General features: G+C 39.6%; 1 protein-coding gene across 3 annotated transcripts; it reads left to right on the forward strand.

Moving 5' to 3' along the window:
• The first annotated feature begins 344 nt into the window (after positions 1 to 344).
• On the forward strand, positions 345 to 27,172 carry LOC577811 (hippocalcin-like protein 1). Of its 3 annotated transcripts, none has more exons than XM_030982868.1 (4): positions 345 to 441; positions 17,562 to 17,892; positions 25,747 to 26,015; positions 26,836 to 27,172. In XM_030982868.1, the coding sequence occupies exons 2-4, from the start codon at positions 17,784 to 17,786 to the stop codon at positions 27,040 to 27,042; spliced, it is 585 nt and encodes a 194-aa protein (XP_030838728.1). In that variant the 5' UTR covers positions 345 to 441; positions 17,562 to 17,783; the 3' UTR covers positions 27,043 to 27,172. The 3 variants fall into 3 exon arrangements, with proteins under 3 accessions (XP_030838728.1, XP_030838730.1, XP_030838729.1); XM_030982870.1 differs by lacking the exon at positions 345 to 441 and adding an exon at positions 7,501 to 7,600; XM_030982869.1 differs by lacking the exon at positions 345 to 441 and adding an exon at positions 7,620 to 7,943.
• Positions 27,173 to 27,360: the final 188 nt, after the last annotated feature.

The following is a 27,360-nucleotide window of genomic DNA, read 5'->3' on the forward strand; positions in this document are numbered from 1 at the left end:
GCCACGGGAAAGACACGTAGTCTCATCATGCTACACCCCCATTAAGCTTGCAGAGCAGCAACAAGTCTTGCATGCGTAGTACTCACCCCAAAATCAGAATGAGCAAACACTGTTTTTCATGGGGTTTTTAAGTAGAGAAAATGGCAGTAAAAAATAATAAACAATTTTTCAAAATTGTCTTTGTGCTGAGTAAACTATTGTTGGCTATTGTTGATATATATGCAAGAAATAAGGTAACATTGATACTGCTCATTCCTTTGTTGAATATTTGAAGGGAGTATCCCAACATTTTTACCTAAATTTCAACATTTCCTTTTCCCCCTGCTTTTTCCTTTCTCCTGCAGGATTTTCTTGGAATAATAATCTTGGAATAATATTTGTTTGGACACAGAAGAAAGTGGGAATTTGGGAACCGTACTCCCAGCATCGTATGACAGTTAGGTAAGTCAGCTCTCAATCAAAAGACACATATAATATATGTGTGTATCATCTGTTGACAGCCAGACGTGCTCTGAAGAGAATGAGTGTTGATAAATGTTACTCTATATCTCTTTAGGCCATTCCAAAAACAAAAACATGTTTAGCGTCCTTGCCTTTTTGAAAAATATGAAGGAGGAGGCCCTATTTTTTCTTTCAATATGACCGCTCTGTATATTTGCCTTGACATTCAATCAGTCAGGCTTTTTTTCAAGATGGCCGCCAGCATTTATGTTTTTTTTGTTTTTTTTAATCAGAAAAGATCCTTTTAGCAGTATGTTTTACATGTTACAAAGGAGAAAAAAAGTAGCAGGCGGCCTCAATGAAAGCAGACGGGGACTCTAAACATGATTTTTTTTTCTTCTTTTTATTGGCCTTATGGTTTGTTGACATATGGTATGTTGTGCGGCGGCAGTCTTTTTGATTTACTTTGTGCCTTTGTGGTGTCGGTGGTGAAACAAAGGACCTGCACCTTCTTTTTTCTGTGTTTTTGGAGATACAGAAATTAATGGATTATGCTTTAATACCAGAGTACATCATTATGCTTTTGTTATTGCTAGCTATGGCTTAAAACAGCATATGTAAGTGAGCATTAAATATTTTGATATGGTCTTGAAAATATGGATTTGTTTTGTTGTTGTTTTTGTTTTTTGTTTTCTTGGATGTTAGAGAAAACATTGAAAGTTTTAATGGAAAGGGCAAGATTTATTTTTATCATTTTTTAGAATAAAAATTCTATCGGTTCCACATGGGACGGTTTTGCCCAGAGTGGATTATTATTCCAAGTTATTGCTATCTTGGGAAAAAAGAACGACGCGTTACTAATGCTTCTAGACAAATATTGCCTCGTCATGTAAACCTGAAACTCACTCTCATAAACAATTATTTCCAGTTAGCTATTAAAGACAAGATACCCATGTCGTGCTGGAAAGAAAAGAACCCACGGGCGAAAAAATGAAATGAAATGGCAATGCAGCGTGCGTTCAAAGCCAGAGTTACCCAATCGTTTTCATTAGCGATGCCGGGGCTGTGTCGATGACTGCGTAATGGGCGACGCATCTCCGATGTAACGGTAGTCTCACGTCCAGAGGGGGACGGGGATATCAGAAACGCCGGCTGACATTTCGTAGCCAGCTCAGGTTTCAGTCGTAGCCCGACGCACTTGGAATCGTGTTACCACTGTTATGACAAGCTGACAGCCTGACAGGACAATTTTGATTTCTTCATCTGTACCCGGTGTGGGTTCATGAATTTTTTGATTTTGTTTTTCTTCTTCTGTTTTGAAAGTGTAACAATGATAGCTTCAATGTTTTTACTTGCGCAACTACAGTTTGAAGACATTGAAATCTAGCGCAGTCAAGATGAGATGGTTTTGATACGTGTACAAACTTCCATATCAGCGTCTAGATGTTAGAGTTATAAAAGGATGTGTATTATATCATTGAATAGCAGGGGGGCAATGATCATTTTAGGTGAGGGGGGAGGCACGTTGTACCAATTTTGTCAAGTGTGCCAAAGATTTTACAAGTACGGTAGTAAAAAGAACACATATTGTATATTAAATATGCATGTGCACTCTATGTCTTCATTTTTTTCTCCATTTTTTTCATTTTTTTCATTTTTTCAATTTTCATTTTTCATTTTTCATTTTTCTTTTCTTTTTCTTATTTTTTTTTTTTTTTTTTTTTTTTTTTTTTTGGGGGGGGAGTTTTACTCCAAAATGTTTATTTTTAAACTCTATACATATCTGATGTGCTAATGACGCTGTTAAAATCCAGAAATTGCTTACAGAATATATTAAAAAGGGGTGTACTGTAACCCCCCCCCCCCCCCCCCCCCCCCCCCCCCCCACAGACACTCAGCTCCAGTGGTGCTCCTAATGACAAAGCTGTTCAAGCACTACTTCAAACACAAGTCAATAGTTTGATGTGTCTAGTGCCTTCAGATTACATGTATGCTGGCATATAAATTTGGACAATGGAAATCACCAAGAAAAAAATAAGTAAAAGAGAAATTGAAAATATTGTTTCGATTTTAAAATCTGTATTAATATCTGACAGGACATTTCCCATGTACGCCACCATGTTTTACAGAATGTTTTACAGAATGGTGTAGATATATTGTGCAGGCTATTTGACAGGGTTTGCCAACCGGTCAATACTCTAAATTGATGAGTTTGATTCATGATAGCAACAGTGTTTGATTGAGTTGCTACACTCGACAATATTATAGGGGCCAGCTGGTGTTGCTAAAAGGGATACAGTGTGTCCCAGAAAAAACGAAACCGAGAATTATTGATGTTTCATCATAACTTAATCACAATTATAATTGATAAATGACACATATTTGTAAAGCTTAGATCCTCCTCTTTCATTTGATGCAACTCATATGATGCATATTTCACGCATGAGTGATTAAAAACAATTTTAAGAGAGGAAATCAAAAAGTAATTTTCCCGTTTTGTTGACGATCAGCCATGCACACAGAAGACAAAAGAAATATGCATCATATGAATTGCATCACATGAAAGAAGAGGATCTAAGCTTTACAAATATGTGTCATTTATTAATTATAATTTTGATTAAGATATGATAAAACATCGATAATTCTCGGTTCGTTTTTTCTAGGACGCACTGTATAAATATAAGGAACATTAATGGGCCTGACCACCTATCAAAACATTGATTGATGAGCTGATAAGGACAAGAGCACTTCTCAAAATGAAGATTCCTTTTTGTCTCGCCCTGACAGATGAAGATTCTGTGAATACATGTAGGATAATTAGTTTGATTGCTGTATTCAAAAGAAACAAATTAAAATATTTACTTTTTATCTGTTGACTATTGAGAGCCTGAAAGGTGTTTTATGTCTCTGTGAAACATATAGGATTTATTTACCTTCTGGGCTTTCTTGCTCTGAACAGACACCCCCCCCCCCCTCACTCAGTGTTATTTAGGGTACGCGTATGCATGTTCCCTCCCTTGGAGAGGACCCCCCCCCCCTAAGTTTGGTGTGTAAAGTCGATGCAGGCCGATTTTTGTGTATTACGAGCCGGACTTTGGTGCGTGAAAAGTAGCCCTTTACCAGACATTTTGGGAACACGCATGGAGGGGGGGGGGGGGGGGGCGGGGGCGGGCCTGATGGGAGTTACATCGCTGTGAAGTGTAGGAGTAAATGCCCTGGCTGTGAAGACTCTGTGTGTGTCAAGTATCTATTGATGTGTATCTATGAGCGCGTTTATCTAGGCTTGCCACTAGATATGTACATATCGTACCCCACTATCGAACCCCACTATCGTACCCCACTATACGATCGTGATTTGCGGGATGTCGCGTTTATCGACCCTTCACGATTCAAAATAAAGGCCTTGTGTCTGCCCAGCTGTTTTGACCCGGGAAGCAGACAGTTTCCCGGAGGTCAACTTCACACGTATGCTTGTACACAACACCTGGGTGGTCATATTTGTATGTGAGGTTCAAAACAGCTTTGCGTTTATCGATCTCTCAGAAACGTGATTCTGGCTGTATGTCACATTCAAACCTCACCTTTTTGCGTCTTTAGATATGCCCATATCTAAAGACGTTTGAAAAAGGCTTTGCGTTTATCTACTTCTAAATTTGCCTGAAAGACGTTTGAGAAACCTGATTCTAGCAAAAATTTGCTAGATAAACGCAACCTATAACTGTCTAGTGAACACCTTTGAAGTAGTTATGCCCTCTCAACATTCCTATCAGCTATTACAATGCCATTGTGTTTCCGCTTGATAGCTTCCTCAGTAGGATAATAAGCGTGAACCAAATAAAAGTGTGCTTTTATATACCGGTAATAAAGGAGTTACGCCCTTTCGGTATTCCTATTGGTTATTAAAGCCCCTCTGTGGGAGCCCCAAAATTTTGATGGCAAAATTGCATTTAAATTGTATCATTATGTGAAAGAGGATGTCATTTAAAAGTCATTTCTGCAAGGATTTTCAGGAGAAAAGAGAAAAGAGAAAAGTTCATGTTTTCTGCGTACAACAGAAAACCCAAATTATGTATTCTTTGATCAATATTTGTCTTCGAACACATTTTTTTTTTTTGGGGGGGGGAAATCTTTGCAGAAGTGTGTCTTATTCAAATGACATCCTCTTTCACATTATGAAACAATTAAAGTGAAATTTTGCCATCAAATTTTTGGCGTATTTGGGGCTCCCAACACTTTTGAGAATACCTCTGCCAGACAGATTTCTGAGAATAGAATAAGTAGTATTCTAGAAGACAAAACAGTAGTCTGCAATATACATCTCATAGACCTCTTGGTTCAAATGTCTTTGATTGACTTAAAGAGAAGGTTGAGTTCTGGGAAGAGTTCAAAAATAATTTGTGAGCATTATCATTGTTATTATGCAAGTGTGGAAGAACATTAGATAAAAAATGTTCCCTGAAAAGCAAGGCTCTTCAAATGCCTTAATATTCTAAATATGGCATGTAACGTCATAAAAGTAAGGACATATTTTTATGCATTGTAGTCCCATATTAATATTTCTTTGTACAGTGCTTGTAACTTACCAAGACTGGGCCAAATTTCTTATCATTTTGATGATTCCAGAACCTTGCAGTACTGCTAGATGATCAACCTTTTCTGATCGATTCCACACCATTTCTTTCACAATGCAATCGCGTGACCAGAACTCAACTTTATCTTTAAATGCCTTTTCCACCAACCCATCGGCTATTAATACACCTTTGTGTCTCACCAAGTAGATTACTTAGAATAGGATTAATGCAATCTTTGATTCGCCCTGCATGAACTACCCATCTTTGAAGAAAGGTACACGGAAATGACCGGACAGTTATTCATCCGCATCGGAATGCCAGGCATCCGTGAAATGCATATGGTCGTAATTGCCAGGCGGTAATTAAGGGCCGGGTAACGGGGAATGCATTCGGAGAAGAGTCACTGAGGATTCGCTCTACGGGGAAATGAATTTAATTTGAGGGGTGATGCGACGGTCAAGCGCAAAAATTATCTGTCGGGAGGGGGCAGATAAGATCCATGTGTCTGTGAATTTTTGTTTGTTCTAAACTGTCTATACACTGCATGTACACAGTTTGTATCTGTAATTCATGACGCAGTACCGGTACATAAGGAAGACATTTGGAAATTAATAATTATAATGATATTTTACATAGTTGTGGACTTGAACCACGTATATGTATGCGGTAGACTGTCTGGTGTGTAATTCATCTTATGTTTGTAATTGGGCTTTTGCAGACTCTTTTCAATCAGGTATGCAGACTTTTCTTTTTTTCCGGATTTTTCTTCAGAATAGAAATGGTTCCAGGAAAAATAAAAAAAATCTCTGCCTTTCTCTCTCTCTCCGATCCCTTTTTTCTCTCTTTCCCTGTTTACTTTCATGTGAGCGTGTCAGCCTACGTCTATTACGTACAGTACATGTACATGTACGTTTTCTTTTAGCAGGTCTGTGTATCACTGTTCAGATCATACGCGCTACGTTATTTTCTCAGCTGAATGTGCGCCGGACACGGTAACAGTTCAGGCAGTGTATAATGTTGTAGTAGAGCAGGGCATTCTCTATAATCACCTTTTCATGCATCAGGTCTATTGGAAGTAAAGCAAGAGAGAAGAAGAAGGGGATGTGGAGGAGATTGAAGAGGGAATAAAGAAATACAAAACAAGTGGAGCTGGTCATGGCTTGAAATGAAAGGCGAGCAAGTAAAGGGATTCTATCTCCAGCTACGTCCATCTACAAGAGTAGCAATGACAACTCATCATAAACACAGAATTATTAAACACCAACGTTTTTTGATGGGTTTTTCCAGTAGTGTAGAAAGTTTTTCAAATTATTTTGTCTGCAGTGTAAACATGCCTATTGCCACCTTTTTGACTTCTGAGTGTGGTGTCAATCATTCTTCTCTTGTGTAGTTGCAGTCACAGACCCGAATCAATTGTAAACATGAAACGTTCGCAGGGTCTGAATTTGCAAGGCAGTAAACTCACATGTATTCCTTGGTACTACACCCATGAATAATTTACAATTGCATATATATAGTATGATTATGATTCTATAGTGATTTTTTTTCATTGATCATGTACTTTTGTAAAAATATTGTTCAATTCTGCATGCCCCCCCCCCTCCTGCGAAGCATATTTTTTACTAAAGAAACCATTATTATTATTCTAAAGGCCCTGTATTCTACATGTCTCTATCATTCTATTTTTACTTGCCAGAATTAGGTTTATATGATAAAGCTATCTGGAAGCTAGAATAGGCACCATCAAAAGATTCGGTGTGTTTTGTTTACAAATCAAATTTTGAATTTGAGTCTGTTTTTGCAGACTACACAAGTGTAAGACTATCAATTACAAAAGCTTGAGTATTATTACAGCATTAATTAGTCAACGATGCATATTTTATGAGCATTGATTTACCTATTGTCAGATGCACGTAAAAAGACTGCTGCATGCAATTAACACTATACACACCCATGACTCTTCAGCCTCATTGCAAGTTGCAGGCAGCCAATGAATTATATTGTTTTTCATTTCAAAACAAGTTCTCTTGACAAGTAAGAAAATAGTATTGTTATTTTGAAGAATTAATGAGAAAGAAGTGTAGGTATTCTAATTGAAAACCCTGACTATATTAGAAATGAAATGAGAAATAATTAAATCTGTCCCCTTTTACGCGCCATTACGTGTAGCTATATTTACATAACTTGCGCAATCTGCAGTTTGTTTTTTTATGAGAAATAACCCCATTTTATTACCTTCCGGCCCTACTTAATTAATGCGCTCTACAAGTAAATACTGGAATATATACAGTCATTATGACAGTATGACTTTTCGCTTCACTAAGCGCACACATGTAGGCACACACAGAAGGGGTCGCATTGAAATACATGCAAGGGGGCTACTTCAACACACAGATATAGGGCTTCTGAACTCGTACACACAAATACACACTCCTGTTTCGCATGTACATGTATGTGAACGCTCGGGTTTTATTATCAGCACACTACACGTGCATTCAAGCAACCAATATATTGTGCAGGGGTACAGCCAAGCATAGGGAAATAACACTCTCACTTGTGTCTTACAGTCCAGTGGATTACCTAAATTGGTGACTATAGTATACTGCTTTTATCGTTTGTAAACACTGCATTAATTTTTCACAGCCCACTGCTTATTTTCTACAGGCAACATTCTATCAGCCTAAGCTTTAAATTGGGGATTTTTATCGGCTGCTGAATATATACAGTGTGTTTTTGGAGTGTATTATTGTTATTCGGCAGAGCTCGAGGATTTTCTTGACAGGTCGTTACTCTTGGAATATATGTACTGTAGAGAGGATATTGAATTGAGCATACCTGCATGTATGTTCGGGAGCTGCTATCGTACGAACTTGACGTCAACGTAGGACTTGATTCTGAGTAATTGACTGCATGTCGCGAGGCTAAAGAGAGGTGTGTTTAAAAGCTGTACTATCTGATTTGATTTTGCTCAGATCAGTTATTAATATTGGCTATAGGCTAGACCTATTTCAAGAGAGGCTGTATGTTACATTTGTAATAAATGTACATGTATGTAGGGTCTATGTCTGTTTAACGTACAGGTCTGTATCCTGTTTCATTTAAGTTGAGCAAAGGTATGTAGCATGTAATTTTATGAAATTTAGTTATTTTTGTCATAATTAGTAGAAGTAGTAATAGTTGTAGAAGTAGTAGTAGTAGTAGCAGTCGTAGTAGTAATGTTGCTGTTGATGTTGTTTTTAGTAGACTAGTAAGTAATTAGTTAGACCTAGTAATTATTATATACTATTATTGTTATTACTAAATATTGTTATTATTATTATTACTTGGATTATAATTTTTTTATAGTACCGTTTCTAGGAGATAATCTTTTTTAAAGGAGATACAAATTAATCTTCCTTCTATTAATTTTTCTATCATGTCCACTGTGTTTTTTTTCCAGTCAGAGTATGAAAGACGATACTGTAATAATACAGTAGTCAGAACAGGCAACAGTTGTTGTGTCATTATACTCACAGTGATTGGAGGCAACCACATTTATAAATAGTGACCACAATTCCAAACACAGAGATTACTAATGAAAGCCATTTTTGAGACGAGAAGCAGAATTGATATGCCAAATGTGTTGAATGATTCCATCACTATACCGCATGAACGATTTGCCGATTTTGACCATGTATGATTTACGAGCAGTCAAAATTGAATTCTACTGGTTCTGTGCTACATGTATATGTAGTACTATAGTACTGCAATATTATATTTTTCTATTCATGTACCTTTAAATACATGATACGTGATGGGACTGAGTGAAATACGTTGACTTACGTATTCTTTCACTTGTGCATTCGTTGTAGAAATACAACTTATGCATATACATGTACATGTACATACTACATATGTACCACATATTCATGTACACCTGTACATGTGTTGTTCCGAGGCCTAGCATAAGCAAGAAGTTACTGGTAACTTCTTGGCATAAGTGCCCATATATCCCTCCGACACCTTTCTAAGCGTAAAGTTGTGATCGCAGCCCCAAACAGCTTGTGCAAGAACCTCAACTTCTGTCCCATTTCCAGATCAAAATGTAGTAATTGAAAAAAAATTATATGAAAAGTATTCCTTGTAAAAGTTTTCAAAATGCAAATATCAACCCTTCATTTATGTACCTACATGTACTTTTAGTTTTACCTGAAAAGCATTGCTAATTTGTAGATACATAACATGTTATAAGTGGTGACGGCGCGGAGATTAGTTGGTCATCTCTCTCTCTCTCTCTCTCTCTCTCCACTCCACTCTTCCTTTCTCCTCATTGAATTATAAACCCACACACATTCTGTTTACTGCAAATTTGTTTGCAAAATATGGCACGCTTGACTGGTAAACAAATAAGAATTGTTGTAAATAGAGCAGTAAATGGGTCTACTGTAGGCCCACTTAGACCCTGTTCTCACTCACTTTGAAAGTGGTCTTAGTTAGACCGTTCCAGATGAACGGGTCTTGAGGAACGGTTTTCGAGCATTCACACTCCGAGCAGTTTTTTATGGCTCAAACCGCTCCACGAGTCAAAGTGGTCATGTTGCTATGGCAGCTCAGGTCAGCAGGTCAATTTTTCGCGCGCGGAATACAAACCGTATGTACCGTACTACATGTTTCGCGCGGAACGTCACTAGCTCACTTCCGGTCAAAGTACACTTCCGTTCACATTGCACGTTAGAGCGGTCCAAACCGCTCTTAATAAGACCCGTTCCTCAAGACCACCTCCCGAGGTGGTCTTCTGGAGCGGTCCAGAAGTCCACTCCCTGGACCACTTTGACCGTTCTCACTCGCCTAAGAACTGCTCCTGAGGAACGGGTCTTAGTTAGACCGCTCCAACGAAGTGAATGAGAACGGGGTCTTACACAGCCTGAACGCCATTTACACCTCTGGAAAAAGCCATTGATGTTTATTCATTCCATTATTTTAGTGAGAAGTGCGCATACAGACTTGTTGCATATACAGTATGCGATCGCACAGAAGCGAGGAGAGTCGCGCAACAGAAGAAAAAATTTAATCATTCACTGATGTTTCGAGAGTGGGCAAGCCAGGCATAATTTATGATGCAAGAATCTTTGAAATTTCTACCGTTTAAAAAACCCACACATTCCAAGGGGTGGATATTTTTTTTATTTTTTTTTTTCGTTGTGAAAAACAACGGAATGTGAGAAAATCAACTATCTTTGCTTACAGTGTGGGAGGATAAGCACTTGTTTTCACTAAATTGTATATGTACATGTACTAGGGAATTGTCTATGGCAAGTGAATTGTCGAAGTGGAAAGATTTACTAGATGAATTATATTCAATAATGAAATGTATTGTAAATTGCAAATTAACAAAGAATCACTAGGGTTGAATTGAATGACATATTGGAGAAATTATTGATAGCGTAGGGTACCTCGGTGACTTCTCTACAGTACGGGTGTGACTGTCCTATCGGCTGATAAGGTTTTGTGACCCTCAACAATTTGTTATATATCCACAAGCATGCAATATAACACGTACATGCATAATGTGTTCAAAAGTGAATTAGACTGTGCACCTGTCTTGAGTGTCTTCACTGTTTACATTGTCTTGGCGTCACGCAAAGGCAGCCTGAATTTCATCAACTTGATCAAGAGGGCCCAACTGACTCCAAGGGAGCAAGGTATTAGATCAGGGAAAAAATACACGGGGGCTCAGGGCAAAATAGCCCCCGAAATGCCAAAAAGAGCCCCCGAAAGCATAAAAGAGCCCCAAAAAATTTGCATAGAGCTCAATGCAAACAAAATTAAAGAGTGTTATTTTCAGCAAGCTTGAAAAGTAGCCCGAAATGTTTTAAATAATTTTTTCCCTGTATTAGATTGCAAATAGGCCTTCATGTTTCTCCAGATTTTGCAAATTTGTTTGTATTTTGTTGTTCAATAGAATATACATGAACATGTACATTTATGTATCTATTCACCCCCACATTCAGAATTCCCCTTGTGTCATAATATTTCGACCTTTTGTCATTCTTTCGTCAGCAGTGAAGTATAACATCACTCAGGAAATTCTTAATTTGTCGGTTCACATATTTTGTTATATTGAAAGCCGGAGCATGCGATATTTTATATTATGTACAGATTCAGAATTTGTAAGGGGAGTAAAAAAAGGGCATAGTTTGAGTGTTGGGTTGGGTTTGAGTGTTGTGTTGGGTTTAAGTTTGGGTCCGGTGCTAACCCCCCCCCCCCCCCCCCGAAACTGTGCCACTTATTCCAATGAAAAATGTGTCAACTCCAAGGGCTATCTGTTAATATGTTATAATCTCAATTCTATTATTAATTTAAAGGGCACCAGTTGGGCTACGAAATCAAGGTACATGTATGCCACTTAGGTTTTTTAATGCAGGCGCAGTTGTAGCCCCCCCCCCCCCCCCCAATCCCCCAACAAAGAAATAAAACAAATCAGCCAGGGATTACAAATGGCTACAGGTATTACAGCGTATCCACACACAAAACAATTTATCCCGAAACTCTATAACGAAACGTCGTATAAATAATCATCGTATAAATTCCAGGATGTCCACACACAGAAGAATGTAATCCTGAAACTCTACAGCGAAATGTCATATAGGTGCACAGTTTGCTACTGCGGTCATGAAATGGAAGCGGAAATGAGAGGTCTGGTCTCCTTTCGCTCGAGGTCACGTTAAGCCCCGCCCAGTTAGTTACACTAGTTAAACTCCCCCTGTCCACACACAACATTTTCCGTGATTAGACGTGATTCTTTATTGAGTTCTAGTTCGAAACGATGCCCAAACCTGCGTTTCGTTAGACTAGTTTCGTTATACGACGTATCGTTAGTGAGCATGAAAAAACTATCGCAAAACGGTATAGCTAATCACGCCTAATCATGGAAAATGTTGTGTGTGGACAGGGGGTTACTGTCATATCCAAGGCCAAATTTTATCATATTGCAATATTAAGTATTTCCTCATAAATGTAATTAGCTTACTTCCTAGTTTTATTTGCTTTTTTATTGCACTTGTGTGGTAAAGCTATTTGGATTCATACATAACGGATATGGCCACTCTGTTTTCAAATCATAAATTGATATATTGTACAGACATTAATCAATAGGCTTTGTAGTTTGTATGAGGTGATTTTCTTGTATTGATACAAAAAGATATTGCTTCACCGACTTTAGGCCATGGTAATAAAGATTGAAATTAATTTTTTTCATTCCTTTATACAGCTCGACACTCTCCAGTAAGTAGGACCTTTTGCTGCAGTTTGAGGATTTAGCTACATATGTTAAATACACATGTTCAAACTGTATGTACATGTAGGAATATACAATGTATACCGGTAGCTTGTTTAAGCAACTCTTTAAAAAACTTGGATAAAACAAACTTAGAGAGTTTCAAAAGGGTTTTGATTTAGATACACCCAAGTGTTCAGAAATATCATGTAGTTTCAATCATTGTCAGAAATAAGAACAGAAACTGTGTGTACAGTCTAGTATGTACTATATTTCTATCTATTCTTTTTCAAAGTGTTAATGTTAAATTGCCCTGAGCCCACTTGTCAATAAGTGTTCATATTTAGCATACAATCACACAATCAAAACATAGCATCAAAGATGTGAAAATATATCTGATTTAAAAAGAAACACTCAAATGGTTTTGATTTTAGTTTTCATCTTGTTAGACCGAGGACGCGCGCACCGGCCCTCACTAGCGATTGCGATCTACATGTACACAATTTCTCTCGCTTGTCTTGTTTCCCGTTGCGACTTTTACGTACCCTGCATGTGTTGACCTCATTACGTTGGCACATTACAAATGTTCACAAATTATTATTATCAGCTACAATTATTATAAGACACTATCTTCCTATCCTCATCCGAAAAAGTTATTGCAAGTACATGTACCTTCAAAACAAGATTTTGGGGTACAGTTAAAGGTACTGTGTCCCTTTTGCAGCCAACCTCAAATGCTGTATAACTTTGCAGGAATTATGAATATGTCATGTATGTCCTATCTGTGAAATTTAAACGTTAGCAGTGTCCTCATATTCAAATTATGCAAGGAAACCCGTTTACTTGCTAGACTTCACTGTCAGACACTATTGAGTGACTGACTGGCTTTTTTTCTTCTTTGGTAATAACATACATGAAAAGAGTTGTAAAGGGTACATGAGCATTTGTCTACATCAATAACCCACTTCTTGTGATGGCCAAGATTAAACTGATTGAACCTTTGCGCAGCATAAAACGTATGACCATTCGGTACAATTGTCTGAAAATCAAGATTATTACTTTTGGGCTCTATAGCCCTAAAGTCGATTTGACAACTAATAGTCATTATTTTCCCACTTGAAGACATTTTCAAGCCCCACCTTTTTTAGGGAAGTTCTAAATTAGTATTATCTTTCAAATGCAGTTGGAATTTAACGTTTTCATTTTTTTGGCCTGCAAATGGGACATAGTACCTTTAAACAAGTTGAGATGTTTTTATGAGGTAGATGTTGTGTGTACCTCAGGGCTTCTACATTTCCATACGACCATAGAATACACATGTACTGTAGCTTTCATGCATGCATCCTACAGACCAAGGCAAGTATTCAGAAATGTAATGAATTATTGAAGGACCCCTCTTTCCATGATAACTTCAAACAAAGAGAACAAAAAAGGCTGGTATGCTATGAGGGGTTTCGTTATACCAAAGAGATACTCTTTGGTTATGTATCTGAATAGTTTATAAGCAAGGTTTGGTATTTCTCTTTCCTCAAGCTCTGTTTACATGTGGCAAGGTTAAACCTCCTTACTAAAGCCTTGTTCACACACGATGTAAGTAAAGCCTTATAATGACATGTGATGTTGGGAACTGAAACTTTATTTAAAACCGAGATTTGAATTGTGAATACGTTGTTTCATTTCGGAGGTGAGGAGGGGGTGTGTTCCCCAGTTCAGGATCAGAACTTGAAAATAACCGCCTTCCTCAGAAATTCTGGGGGCATGGGACTCAAAGGAGCTGGGTGTAAGCTGAGTGGAGTTGATGTGGTTGTTCATAGAGGTGTATTACAATGTACATGTAGGCCTATGTAAGTCCTGCATGGATACTGTATGAGGGTGTAGTGTAATGAAAAGTTTGAAAGATGAGAAGAATGATTTTGAAGATGATGCGCTGAAGGATGGGTGAGATGTGAGCTGTACCTTTGGTGAGTGCTACAATTAAGTCTGGACACTGAGATTTGAAGTCATTGATGGCATTGCAGCTGGTACTGTAGTCAGGAAGATGTATCAGAAGAAAATTGCAAAAGTCCAAGTGCGAAGAGATTAGGAGAGAATGAGCCATGGTTTTAGTAGCCTTACGTGTCAGGAATCTTTGGATGTGCGACAGGTTGCGGAGTTGGAATCTGATGGCTTTAGTTGTTTAAGATACATGTACATGATCATTTAGTGTCATGTTGGAATCGATGGCAACACCGAGATTCTGGGATTTATTCGTAGAGCTGATCTGACCATCACAGATTTATAATAAGCTTTCCAGGATGTAAATTCATAAACTCATTTCCCTCCTTTGAGGTTTAGATTGTTATGTGTCATCCACCTATAGCATTGATTCAACCTCATATTCTCCCAGGCGCTTGATGATGGATATCAAAATGTCGTCAGAATCTGATCAAAATTTGAACATCAGATGGAGGGAAGGAGATGAAGAGTTGGATGTCAGCCAGCATTGTTGCTCTTGATGAGTTGACTAAGTGGTTTGGTGTGATTGGATCTACCATGTACTGTACATGTGTATGGAGAACAAGAGCGGTGCACCAAAAGATCCCTTGGGGACACACTCTGTACATTGTACATCAGATCTTTGTGTTATAAGCTGTAGGAAATTGAACTGCTCCAGCATTTTTTTCTGTAAATACATACTCTCTATTAGGAGTGTTCCCATATCATATTTGAACAAAGGTTAATCCACATTATCAGTGATATCAAAATTTGTATGTTCAAAGATCATTCTGGGTGAGGAGAGATCAATGATAGATATGTCAGTCACTGTTATCAGATATCGGTAAGCTTGTCAACCAGTGTTATTAGAAGATAAAGATGAGCATAGTTGATGCTCGGGCTCAGGGAAAAACACTCTGTTCCCTGGCCACAGGCGCGGATCCAGGATTTCTCAGGGGAGGGGGCCCAACTTTTTATTTTTTTGCTCCCGAAAATTTGAAAATCGCGCCGGCCGAAAAGTCGCTCAGTGGGGGGGGGGGGGGGGGGGGGGGGGGGTTTTGCTCCTGAACATTTGAAAAACACGGCGGCCAAAAATTCGCTCAGTTGGGGGGGGGGGGGGGGGGGGGGAGGGGAGGGGGGTAGTGAGCACTTTTTTTTTTTTTTTTTTTGATCCTCAAAAAAATTTCAATTTGCAAACCCCCCCCCCCCTCCCCGTTGAGCGTGTAAAATGTAAAATCACGTGGTTTTACATGAGTGGCGAGCATTCATATCGCTGGGATTCAAAATCAAATCCCTGTTGTCAGGGAACATCCGGGAGAGAACAGGAGAAGATGAATTTATCCTCATCTCTCCAGAAATCATTGGTATCAGCAGCGCAGATGCACTTGGCGTTTGAAGATGATACAGGAATGAAGATGTCTGCCCTCATTCAGACTACCAGAATTCATTGTATTGCTAATATATACAGCTACATGTTATGATAAAGTAATTACATGCTTTTCTTCCAGCCTGAACAGATATATAACAAAATATTGTACAACAAAACGTTGTTTTGAATACAAAACGCACATTTGAGCGTCATTTCAAACGAACACTCAATAAAGAGTGAGGGTCCTGTTGTACGCGTAGTATGAATGTTGTATCATATGAAAATCAAAGTGGGTAGGGCTTGTAGCGAGAATGCACTGATGAATGATCTACATTTGCCACTCTCCACCCAGGTGTTAAATTGGTGCCCGGTAGGATGCAAAAGCCAATGTAGTATGCTTAATAGCAATTTGAGCCTACATGTATGTAGTACATGTAGCTCTTGCTAGATTGCTCCCCAGGAAGTGGAGAAAGTGCATACATTGTGTGCGGGCAAGCCAGAATCCGATGACGGGGTAATAATGTAAAACGCTTAGAAACTCAGACATTGCCGATGTATTAAGCGCTATATGAGCAGAAATATTATTATTATGATTGGCCAGCTTTCAATTTTTTAAAATTGCTACATGTATATTGACCCTTCCATGACCTCTTCGAAACTGGTTTCTTTACACCATTTCTTTTAATGATATATCTTATCTAGTCTGTAATTCACCCCTTTTGCTATGCGATGGTGGTTTGTATGACAGTTCTTACAAAAAATTGTCATAAATTTTCTCTAGTCTAAACAAGCTGTTTATTGGAGGAATCTTTGATGGGAAGCCCTCGCTGGTCCTCGTTACGTCAGCCTAAGGCAGCCTTGCCGGAAAGAAAAAAATGATATTAATAACCCAGCCCACCTGTTTCTATGTGTACAATTAGCCATGTCTGCGCCATTACCGGTGGCGGTGTGGCTCTTGTGACTGTCTCCCGCTAAATCAGTCTTATGAACGTAATTGGGAAAAAAATGATTAGGGCAGGGGCGGATCCACAGGAATTTCTTCCCGGGGGGGATGGGGGGGGGGCACACGGGGGGTAAGAGGACATGTGTATATTTTTTTGGTCCCCTCCAAAATAGCAACGACTCAGTCAGCCAGCCGCTGAATAAGCAGGGGGGGGGGGGGGAGAGCACATTTTTTTTGCTCCCGAATATTTTAAAATCGTGCCGGTTGCAAATTCACTCAGTGAGTGAGTGGGGGGGGGGGGGAGTGCGTACTTATCTCTTTTTTTTGCCAGGGGGGGGGGGCACGTCCCTGTTTGTCAGTCCATTTTTGGCAAATTTGGGGCTGATTTCAACATTTGGCCTGGGGGGGGGGGGGGGGCCTGGATCCGCCACTGTAGGGGTAGTACTGGTAGTTTTCATTTGAAGTTGCATGTATGTGGCGTAAGAGCTGATCAAATTGTGGACACGTTGTGGTTGCACGTACAGTGTACATATACATGTACATGTATGTCACAGGAAGTGATTAGATTTTTTGACTGGCACCCAAAAATTGGAATCATCGGTGAACAAGGTCACTGTATGTTAGTTAGTGTTGATTAGAGAGAGAGAGAGAGAGAGAGAGAGAGAGAGTTTTATTATGACCATATTATTTAACTCTAGAAATTTGTCATTACTGACAATGATTTAGTTTTTGTCGTCTACAAGATTAGCCTTGCAACCATCAAGTTTACAAATGTTTTTCTGCTTAGCAAAGATACATGTAGGTGACAATAGGTACTCAGAGTCCCTGTTTAGTGTCGGCTTAATGCTTAGTGGACGAAAGCTTATGCAACAAAATTCAAGGTTGGTAGAAGCATCAAAAACTACATTGTATCATTATCCCCAACCAATGAAAGTTTTCTGTATCGCTTTCCAATATTTTTGTGTTGTTGGTTTTGTTCTTATTTTAAATATTTAATTTCCTCTTTAGATAATTTTACCAGCTCTCTTGGAAGAAAACATCGGACGCTATAGGTTACTAGAGAGCAGCCCACCCGTGAGAGTCCATTTTGCCAGCCGCACTGACACAATCCCAACAAGCGAGGGCAGTAGGTGTAGACAGGAGGCAGCACACAGACGAGGAGGGGGAGACGGATAGGCGGAGGGGGACGCGATTCTTGGGAGTGACAGAACGGCAGCGGATTAGAGGAAGATGGGGAAACAGAACAGCAAACTGAGGCCCGAGATGCTGACCGATTTGAGGGAGAACACAGAATTCAACGAGCATGAGTTACAAGAATGGTACAAGGGCTTTCTTAAAGGTAAGGATCAAACGTGATGACCTGAATGTTAATCTCCCCCAAATTTTTGTCACAGGTGTGTATATTTTTTATGACCCCCCCCCCCCCAAAAAAAAAAAAGCAGAGTGATTTGCAATACAAATGTTTTTGAATTTGTTTGTCATGCCAAATCAGTGAAATCATCTCTATTTCTAATAAGGCGCGTTAAAGGGCAGGTCCAAGCTATTTGGATTGTGACGTACGGGACATTTAGAGACTTTAAACAAGAAATAACAACAGATGAAATTATTTATATGGCTATCTTTTGGTATGAGTCTGTGGCTATTATGGGCTAGTTCATTTGTGGAAAGTTTTAGTTCTGACCAATTTTTTAATTAATTTTAAATGTAATTAATGTGCTGCGTGATGACCTGACCTTTGCTCTGCCGACATTTGCTCTTGGTTATATGTTGTCAAAATATATGGTTAGGGTAAGGGTTAGAGTTGCAGTTAGGTTTTAGATTCGGCTAGGGTTTAGGATAGTGTTACATGTAGATATTGCATTTAGTACAAGATTGAAGTCCATGTAGAAGCGATTCAGTCGTAGGAAATTTAGTGTGAATAGCGATTGTCGCCAAAGCCCGTGTCATAGAACCCACTTTCCTTCATTGCATAAAAACAATTCGAAATCTGTGGTTTGAATGAACTGAAAACAGAAAAAGGCATTTCTTCAAATAATGTAGACTCGACCTATCCAAAGTGGGTGGAATTTGACCACATATTTTCCCTCTCGCTGGCCCAGAATCTGCAGTATGTAGGTGAATTGGAGTGGAGGTTTTAACCGCCGTAATCATCATGAACTTTATTTAATTTTCTGTGAGTGCATACCTCTTTTCGTCTACCTGACCCTGTCCCTCTCTCTCCCACTCTCTCTCTTTCTCTCTCTCTCTCCCACCTTCTTTCTCTCTCCCACTCTCTCTCTCTCCCACTCTCTCTTCCACTCCTTCTCTCTAACCTCTTTCTCCATTATTTTCTCCCTCTGCCTCTCTTTTCTCCCATCCCTTATTTTTCCTTTCTCTTTTCTCCCATCCCTTATTTTTCCTTTCTCCTTTCTCCCATCCCTTATTTTTCCTTTCTCCTTTCTCCCATCCCTTATTTTTCCTTTCTCCTTTCTCCCATCCCTTATTTTTCCTTTCTCTTTTCTCCCATCCCTTATTTTTCCTTTCTCTTTTCTCCCATCCCTTATTTTTCCTTTCTCTTTTCTCCCATCCCTTATTTTTCCTTTCTCCTTTCTCCCATCCCTTATTTTTCCTTCCTCCCTTCCTCGTGTGCCTCATTTCTCCATCTCTTTCTCCTCTCCATCTTTATGTCTTCTAAATACTCTATCTCATACCCTCTATCTCTTTATCTTTGTTCTCCTTCAGCCTTTCTTGTCCTCCCCCGTCCTCTCCCATCTCTCTCCACCTTCATCCCCCCTCCCTCCCCCCTCCCTATCTCTTTCTCTCTCTCTCTCTCTCTGTGTCTCTATCCCTGTCTCTGTCTCTCATCTCCCTCCCCCTCCCAACCCTCTCTACTAATGCAGTATTGAGTGCATCCCATTAGAGACCCAGTGAACTTGATAGAGACCTAGACACCCCCCCCCCCCCTCCCTCCCCCTTCTCTCTCCCAACCCTCTCCCTCCCCCTCCCAACCCTCTCTACTAATGCAGTATTGAGTGCATCCCATTGGAGACCCAATGAACTTGATGTAGAGACCTAGACACCCCCCCCCCCCCCTCCCTCCCTCCCTCCCCCTTCCCTCTCCCAACCCTCTCCCTCCCCCTCCCAACCCTCTCTACTAATGCAGTATTGAGTGCATCCATTAGAGACCCAATGAACTTGATATAGGGACCTAGACACCCCCCCCCCCCCCTCCCCCTTCCCTCTCCCAACCCTCTCCCTCCCCCTCCCAACCCTCTCTACTAATGCAGTATTGAGTGCATCCATTAGAGACCCAATGAACTTGATATAGGGACCTAGACACCCCCCCCCCCCCCCCCTTCCCTCTCCCAACCCTCTCCCTCCCCCTCCCAACCCTCTCTACTAATGCAGTATTGAGTGCATCCATTAGAGACCCAATGAACTTGATATAGGGACCTAGACACCCCCCCCCCAGGGCGCGACAAACCCGCTTGCCCGACGTCCCGGGGCAACCAAATTGAGCCGTCGGGCAAGTAAATCAAATTATCACTTGCCCGATTCGGGCAAGTGATACTTTTACAGTAATTTCCTAGTGTCCAAGAACTCTACCATTCACCCGTCAACTTCTTACCCGTCGTCAAAATCCAGAAGCAAAAAAGCGATCGTTCCGATTTCGAAAAAACTTCACAGACAGCTAGCCAGCTCAGCTAGCTCAGCGCGCATGTAACAGTGACACTTCAAGCCATGAATGCCGCTCCGCCTCCACGCACGGCCGGCCGTGAGCTAGCTAGAGACAGCTAGCGCGATCGTACCAGCTGCGAGCTTATTCGCGCTCTCTCTCTCTAGCTCTGCAGGCCGCACCGACAGGCCTTTGCTATTCTCTGATTGCCGATTGGTTGAATCACGCCAAATATGACGTCATTATTCTAGGGAAATGAACACGTGCGAATCGGAATGGAATAAACAACAGGGATTTTCTAGTAAGTACAAAAAGTCAAATGTTTGATATTTATTCATAATGACTGTTAATGATTGTGAACATATTATTTAAAACTCGCTGCTCATATAAATCAGATGAATGTTTTTGTCTCGTTTTCAATTTATTACTGCGGTCTCGAGATCCGACCGAGCGAGTCATTTTGATAATAGTATCGAGACCCTCAGAATATAAGCCGTTGTTGTTTTGTTTTCATGGTTTTAGCGACGTTGTTTAGTCTAGTTTTCGCATACTTATCCGAGATTTATCGTAAAATATCTTCAATATTATTATTTAGTAAGAATTTACAAATTTTGGCATGATATACATGACTGAATATTAAAAACTTAAACCTGCTTGAACCATTCTACCTTGCCGAGATTCATGTGAATCTGATTATTTATGGAGAATCAATAAAATGCGTTTTTTAAACCTTCAACCATCCTTTGTTGACCATTTTCTTTGACATATTATTATTCAGTACAGTTACACTGTACATGTATGTGCATTAATTTGCTATCTAAAACACTAACTTATCATTACGAGATAATAAATGCTTTAACCTCGAGTCCTTTTTCGCTTTAAAGTTTTGGGCAAGTGGAAATATTGTTTGGGCAAGTAAATTGAAAACCCACTTGCCCGACAGGGCAAGTGGTGAAAAAAATTCTTGTAGGACCCTGCCCCCCTCCCCCTTCCCTCTCCCAACCCTCTCCCAACCCTCTCCCAACCCTCTCCCTCCCCCTCCCAACCCTCTCTACTAATGCAGTATTGAGTGCATCCATTAGAGACCCAATGAACTTGATATAGGGACCAAGGTCACATGTGATTGATGGCTTAGCTGAAGGGGACACAGAATACCGCGAAGGGCAAAATTCAGTCAAAGACCTTTATATTATGCGTTCCCTTGCACACGAGAACATCACATACCGATAAGAGCCAAAAGGCTATTAAAGAGAAGGTTCAGTTCTGGGAAGGGGTAAAATATAATTTGTGAGCGTTATCATTGTTATAATGCAAGGATGGAAGAACATCAGATTAAACATGTTCCCTGAAAAGCATGGCTCTTCAAATGCCTTCATATTCTAAATATGACATGAAACATCGTAAAAATCCGGGTAGGATTTTTTCGTTGTGTGTTTGTGTAGTCCCATATACATCATTCTGTGTATAGTGCTTGTAACTTTGCCAAGATTTGGCCAAATTTCTTATCATTTTGATGGTTCCAGAACCTTGCAATACACACGAATACTTATATACTAGATGATCAACCTTTTCTGATAGATTCCACACCGACCAGAACTCAACTACAGTCAAACATGCTTTAGTGACCACCTGTCTACAACAAGCACATTTTTTGTTTCCCTTGTAAATGGTTCCTCATTGACACATGTACTAAAGGAACCTGTCTAACAAAGACCACTTTTTGTGTTTCCCTTGGGCAGTCGCTGTAGACAGGTTTGACTGTATTATGTCAGTCAAACCTGCTTTAGCGACCACCTGTATAGAAAGACTGTCTGTCTTTAAAGACCTCATTTTTGTTGGTTTCCTTTGAGTATGGTTTCTCGTTCAAACTTGTAATACGGGAACTTGTACACAAAGACCACCTGCCTATAAAGACCACTTCTCATGTTTCCCTTTAGTGGTCTTTATATACAGGTTTCAATGTAGTTAACACAAAGTTAATAAGGACTTTTAGATTTGCACGTCGACATAGTGGACTGCTACGTGTGACGTTCTGCCTTAAAGGGATCCGGTAACTTTGTCTCAGATTCTGAAACAAAATTCTGGATTTAGCTCATGATGCAATGATAATTATAAACCTTTAGGTCAGTCAGGAACCCCATTACTTTTACAAGCCGATCGCCTGTCTGATTATCAAGATATTTATGATTGGAATTACAAATTTTGAAAACCGTTCGCCTGACGGTTTTCGTAACACTACAGTCTATTGGGGGAAACGAGTATGGTAAAACCGGTCACTCAAAGATTTTTACTTTTTTGAGACACTTCTTGATCATTTTTAAGCGCAATTTTTAGGGCTTCAATATTACACCATATCACAGACACTGATAACACGTAGGGCTGTGTATCTCAGATTTAACATTGTTAAACGATCCCTTTAAAATGACATCACAAGTAGCAGTCCACTATGTCGACGTGCACATCTAAAAGTCCCTATTGCCTTTCCGCCTCTCAACAAACAACATGAAGACATAAAATATTCTAGCGGCCATGGGGAAACCACAGGTTTCAAGCCGTTTTCCTGCTACAGTGCTAGAGGTTTCATTTCAGGGAAATTGTTATAGGAAGTGATGTCATCGTCCATCTATCAAAACTGTATTCATATTGATACAGGAATGTGAATGTACATACATGTACATGTGCATGTGCAAGTACATGTGCAAGTACAATGGAATAAATTCCAAAGCTCTTTGGAAGCGCATAGAGAGGTTATAATGTGATATGTATACTGTATGCGCTATACATGGACAAGACCCTAATATTATTATTGTTATAATCATTTAATATTAAACCATGTATTGTTAGTGGATTTTATATCTATTTTTACTTGTCATGGCAAATCAGTTAACAGATAATCAAAGCCCAAAACATTTTTATCAGTTTTTATACCAATTAAAGGATTATTTTTTAATGAAATATCCATTACACATATTTCATAATTCATATGTTATCTAGAGTACATACTGACATACATGAACATGCAGGCCCTATATCTCGTTTAAAGCTAAATTTAATCATGTTGAATATGAATCATATTCATGTATACGTGCCCAAATTTGCCTCCCTCATATTTTTTTGTTATGCAATTTTTTAATTAAGAAATCTTGAACATACCTGGTACACAAATCTTTCATTATTAATCAGGGTTATGAGGTTTTAAAATAGCATGCAAATAGAGTCATACTCATAGACCAACATGTACATATACATGTAAGTAAACACATTATAGGCTCGTACTGATAAATCCAATGTTCATACATTGTAGGAGCTGTTGGCAGTAGAAATTGGTGCTAGAATAGTACATGTACGTACATCTTAAAATAGCATCCCACATTGTTGTGTTGCTAGACTCTGTCGCCATCTATACAAATAGCACCGTCTCTTTCATTCCTCTTCTCTCTCTCTCTCTCTCTCTCCTTCTCGCGCTCTTTATTGCTGTCCTCTTCTTACTCTCACCCCCCCCCCTCTCTCTCTCTCTCTCTATCTATCTATCTTATCTATCTATCTGTACAAACACAAAGATGTAGGCATAGATTCCATTACAACTAATTTGTGTACATGTACATTACGATTTCTAGTCGCTTGATAGAATTCCAAAGCACATGAAGTTTATTGCAAGTATTTCCAGGCAATGTGCTTGGCGTCGTAAAAGGGACAGACATTCCTGATCTCAATGGAAAAATTAATTCTCAGCTCAACTGAAAAACCCATTTCACCGATTTTCATTTTCTTCACATTACAATGCTGCTATTTTGACTGCAATACCAAACAAAATCCAATTAAGGTTCTGTCGGCCATTATGAGGGACAACATAGCGCCTCGTTGAAAGCTAATATAACAGCAGTGCTGTCTCTCTCTCTCCCGTTGGCAAGATGTCGGTAATAATGACGGGACATATTTGCGACCTTCCGTGATTGTTTTGATTAATAGATAATAAATTGGGTTGGCATCTCTGCAAGGGCTGCGTCGGCAGAGGGACATGTCCCTCGCCATGTTTTAATTGGATCGTACATGAGAATAATTAAAGGGGCCTTGCCCTACACACGTTGGAGAGTGATTAAGTTGGTCTCTCTCTCTCTCTCTCTCCCTCTCTCTCTCTCTCTCTATTTATCTCTATCTCTATCTCTATCTCTATCTCTATCTCTCTCTCTATCTTTATCTTTCAGGGGGAAAACGATAGCTGGATTTTTTTTCTTTTTACATACAGTATATGAAAGGGGAAAAAAAGATAATAAAGTTGGAGAGTGGTTAAGTTGGTCTCTCTCTCTCTCTCTCCCTCTCTCTCTCTCTCTCTCTCTCTCTCTCTCTCTATTTATCTCTATCTCTATCTCTATCTCTATCTCTATCTCTATCTCTCTCTCTCTCTCTCTCTCTATCTCTATCTATCTATCTTTCAGGGGGAAAACGATAGCTGGATTTTTTTTTTCTTTTTACATATATGAAGGGGAAAAAAAGATAATAGAAAAAAAAAAATCAATCTCTCTATCTCTCACTTTCTCTCTCTCTCTCTCTCTCTCTCTCTCTTTCTCTATCTATCTTTCAGAGAAAGAGGATGCAGAATTTTTATTTTTTGTACACATATGAAAGGAAAAAAACAAAAAGATAATAGAATTGTTAAATACATTTCATGTAGACTTCGTAATTTTCATTAAAAAAACCGAGCACTTATTGTTTAGCCTTTCAAATGAAAATGTTTTATTTATAAATGCAAGCCATGGAATTTGCAAAAAATGAGGTACATGCACTTTAACAATTTTCCTTTCTAATTATATTGAAAGCCCAATTATGTGGTGGGGGGGGGGGGGGGGGACTTTAGAGTGAATGCTATCGCTGTTGAAATGTCTGAACACTAAATCACTACTGATTAAGCTATATGTAGGCTTTCATTGCAGGTGCTGTTGAAGCCAATATTGTCATGTACAGATATTTTGGTAGTTGACAGGGATTCAATAATTTTGTTGGTCTTTTTTTGGTGTTGCAATAATAGACACAGGATACTTACAATTAATGTTTGCAGTTGCGTTGCCAGCTCATTTTCACAGTGTCTAAATTTGTGGCCAGCAAGTCTCGAAAACAAACATCCCAATGACATGGTTAACACAAGAGCTGGAGACTTCCACAAAATTTGGGAGTGCTTCAGATTTTTTGATTGTTTTTACCAAGTTAAAGATAAAGTTGAGTTATGGTCATGCGATTGCATTGTGAAAGAAACAGTGTGTACTGCCAGGTTCTGGAATCATCAAAATGATAAGAAATTTGGCCCAGTCTTTGTAAAGTTACAAGCACTGTACACAGAAATATGTATATGGAACTACACAAACATTTAGCATAAAAATCGGGACTCATTTTTGATTTTCTCTGATGTCCTTCCCCACTTACATAATAACAATGATAACGCTCACAAATTATTGTCACCTCTTCCCAGAACTCAACCTTCTCTTTAAAGTGTATTCAAGAATTAACTTTACTTTCTTGCTTTTCCTTCATTCCTCCTCCCAGATTGTCCTAGTGGACACCTAACCGTGGAAGAATTCAAGAAGATATACGGCAACTTTTTCCCTTACGGCGATGCGTCAAAGTTTGCAGAGCATGTATTCCGCACATTCGACTCAAACAGCGACGGCACGATCGACTTCCGTGAATTCATCTGTGCACTGAGCGTCACGTCGCGAGGGAAGTTGGAGGAGAAACTGAAATGGGCCTTCAGTATGTACGACTTGGACGGCAACGGATATATATCAAGACAAGAGATGCTAGAAATTGTACAGGTATGATACGATTGGTAGTGGGCGTGGTAGGGGTGGTAGTAATGTTAGTAGCAGAGGCAGGTGTAGAGTAGTGGTAGCAATATAGGTAGTGGTAGTGGTGAAAATAACATTCATGTAGTTGCACTTGTAGTGGTAGAGATGGTAGTATTGAATTGATAAAGGCATTATAGTTGTGTGGTAGTTGTAGTGGTAGTAGTAGCGATAGTGGTAGTGGTAGGGAAATGCAAGTTAAAGTGGTAGGGATAGTGGTAAAGGAAGTTGTCAAGGTAGTGGAAGTGATAATCAAATAGGTAGTAGTTTAGGTTAGTGTAGTGGTTGTAGATGTAGTTGTATAGATAGGTGTAGTGGGTAGTGGTAGTTGAAGAGATGGTGGTATGGGTAGTGGTACTTGTAGATGTGTTTTAGAGTTGTAGTGGTAGTGGTAGTGGTAGTGGTAGTTTTGTTGAACTAGAAAAGAAGCAAGAAGACGCCCTCATCGTGTAGTCTAAACAGCGCCAAATGAATCTCAAGACATGATATGTGTATACCGGTAAGACTCATCAAAGACCATATTTTGCATTCCAAAAGTGCCAATATTAGGGAAAGGGTAAGTCCAAAGAGTTGCATATATTGGGGTAAAGCAATGGTAGCAGTTCAATTTGAAGTAGAGATGGATTAATATAATATGATTTTCCTCTTTCTTTCCTTTTTTTTGTCTCCCACATTTTCTCCATTTTTACTTACTCTCCTACCAATACCCCTCTTTCATGACCGACCCTCCCCCTCCGCCCCTTCTCCCTCTATCCCGCCTCTATCCACAATCCCAACCCACCACATCCAGGCGATCTACAAGATGGTCGGCACGGTGATGAAGATGCCCGAGGACGAGTCGACGCCCGAGAAGAGGACGGACAAGATCTTCCGACAGATGGACGAGAACCTGGACGGCAAACTTTCCCTGGCTGAATTCATCAAGGGTGCGAAACAGGACCCCTCGATAGTCAGGCTTCTCCAATGCGATCCTAGCGGGAGCGCTGTGACGAAGTGAGACCGTCTCCCGCCCCCCTTCTGTAAATAAGCAAAAGTATGGTAGCTGAGAAGAGAGGATATTATTAAAAAATGAGAGAAAAACAAAGGAGTTGGGTACGAATTCTGAGAGAAAGGAGAACAACAACAATTAAATGGAATGGTCGTAGCACCGAGAGGGTTGCCTTTTTGACTAACTCTGTAACATGGTGTGTTAGCCATTTGGATGTTAACGTGGTGGGGAACAGGGTGTTTGCGGTTGTCAGAATGATGTATTGTTGGGGAAAAGAATGAGAATGGAAAGCCCGTTTCTTTCATAAAATTCCTTCTCATCCGTTTG

This window comes from Strongylocentrotus purpuratus, unplaced genomic scaffold (assembly GCF_000002235.5).
Source record: "Strongylocentrotus purpuratus isolate Spur 01 unplaced genomic scaffold, Spur_5.0 spur5_scaffold_13, whole genome shotgun sequence".
In the NCBI taxonomy this organism is placed as follows: Eukaryota; Metazoa; Echinodermata; class Echinoidea; order Camarodonta; family Strongylocentrotidae; genus Strongylocentrotus; species Strongylocentrotus purpuratus.

What these genes read in the sequence shown, in the direction of transcription:
- LOC577811 (XM_030982868.1), top strand. Translation starts at nt 17,784, where the DNA reads ATGGGGAAACAGAACAGCAAACTGAGGCCCGAGATGCTGACCGATTTG. An exon ending in GTACAAGGGCTTTCTTAAAG is followed by an intron (nt 17,893 to 25,746) that starts GTAAGGATCAAA and finishes TCCTCCTCCCAG; the next exon opens with ATTGTCCTAGTGGACACCTA. An exon ending in AGATGCTAGAAATTGTACAG is followed by an intron (nt 26,016 to 26,835) that starts GTATGATACGAT and finishes CACCACATCCAG; the next exon opens with GCGATCTACAAGATGGTCGG.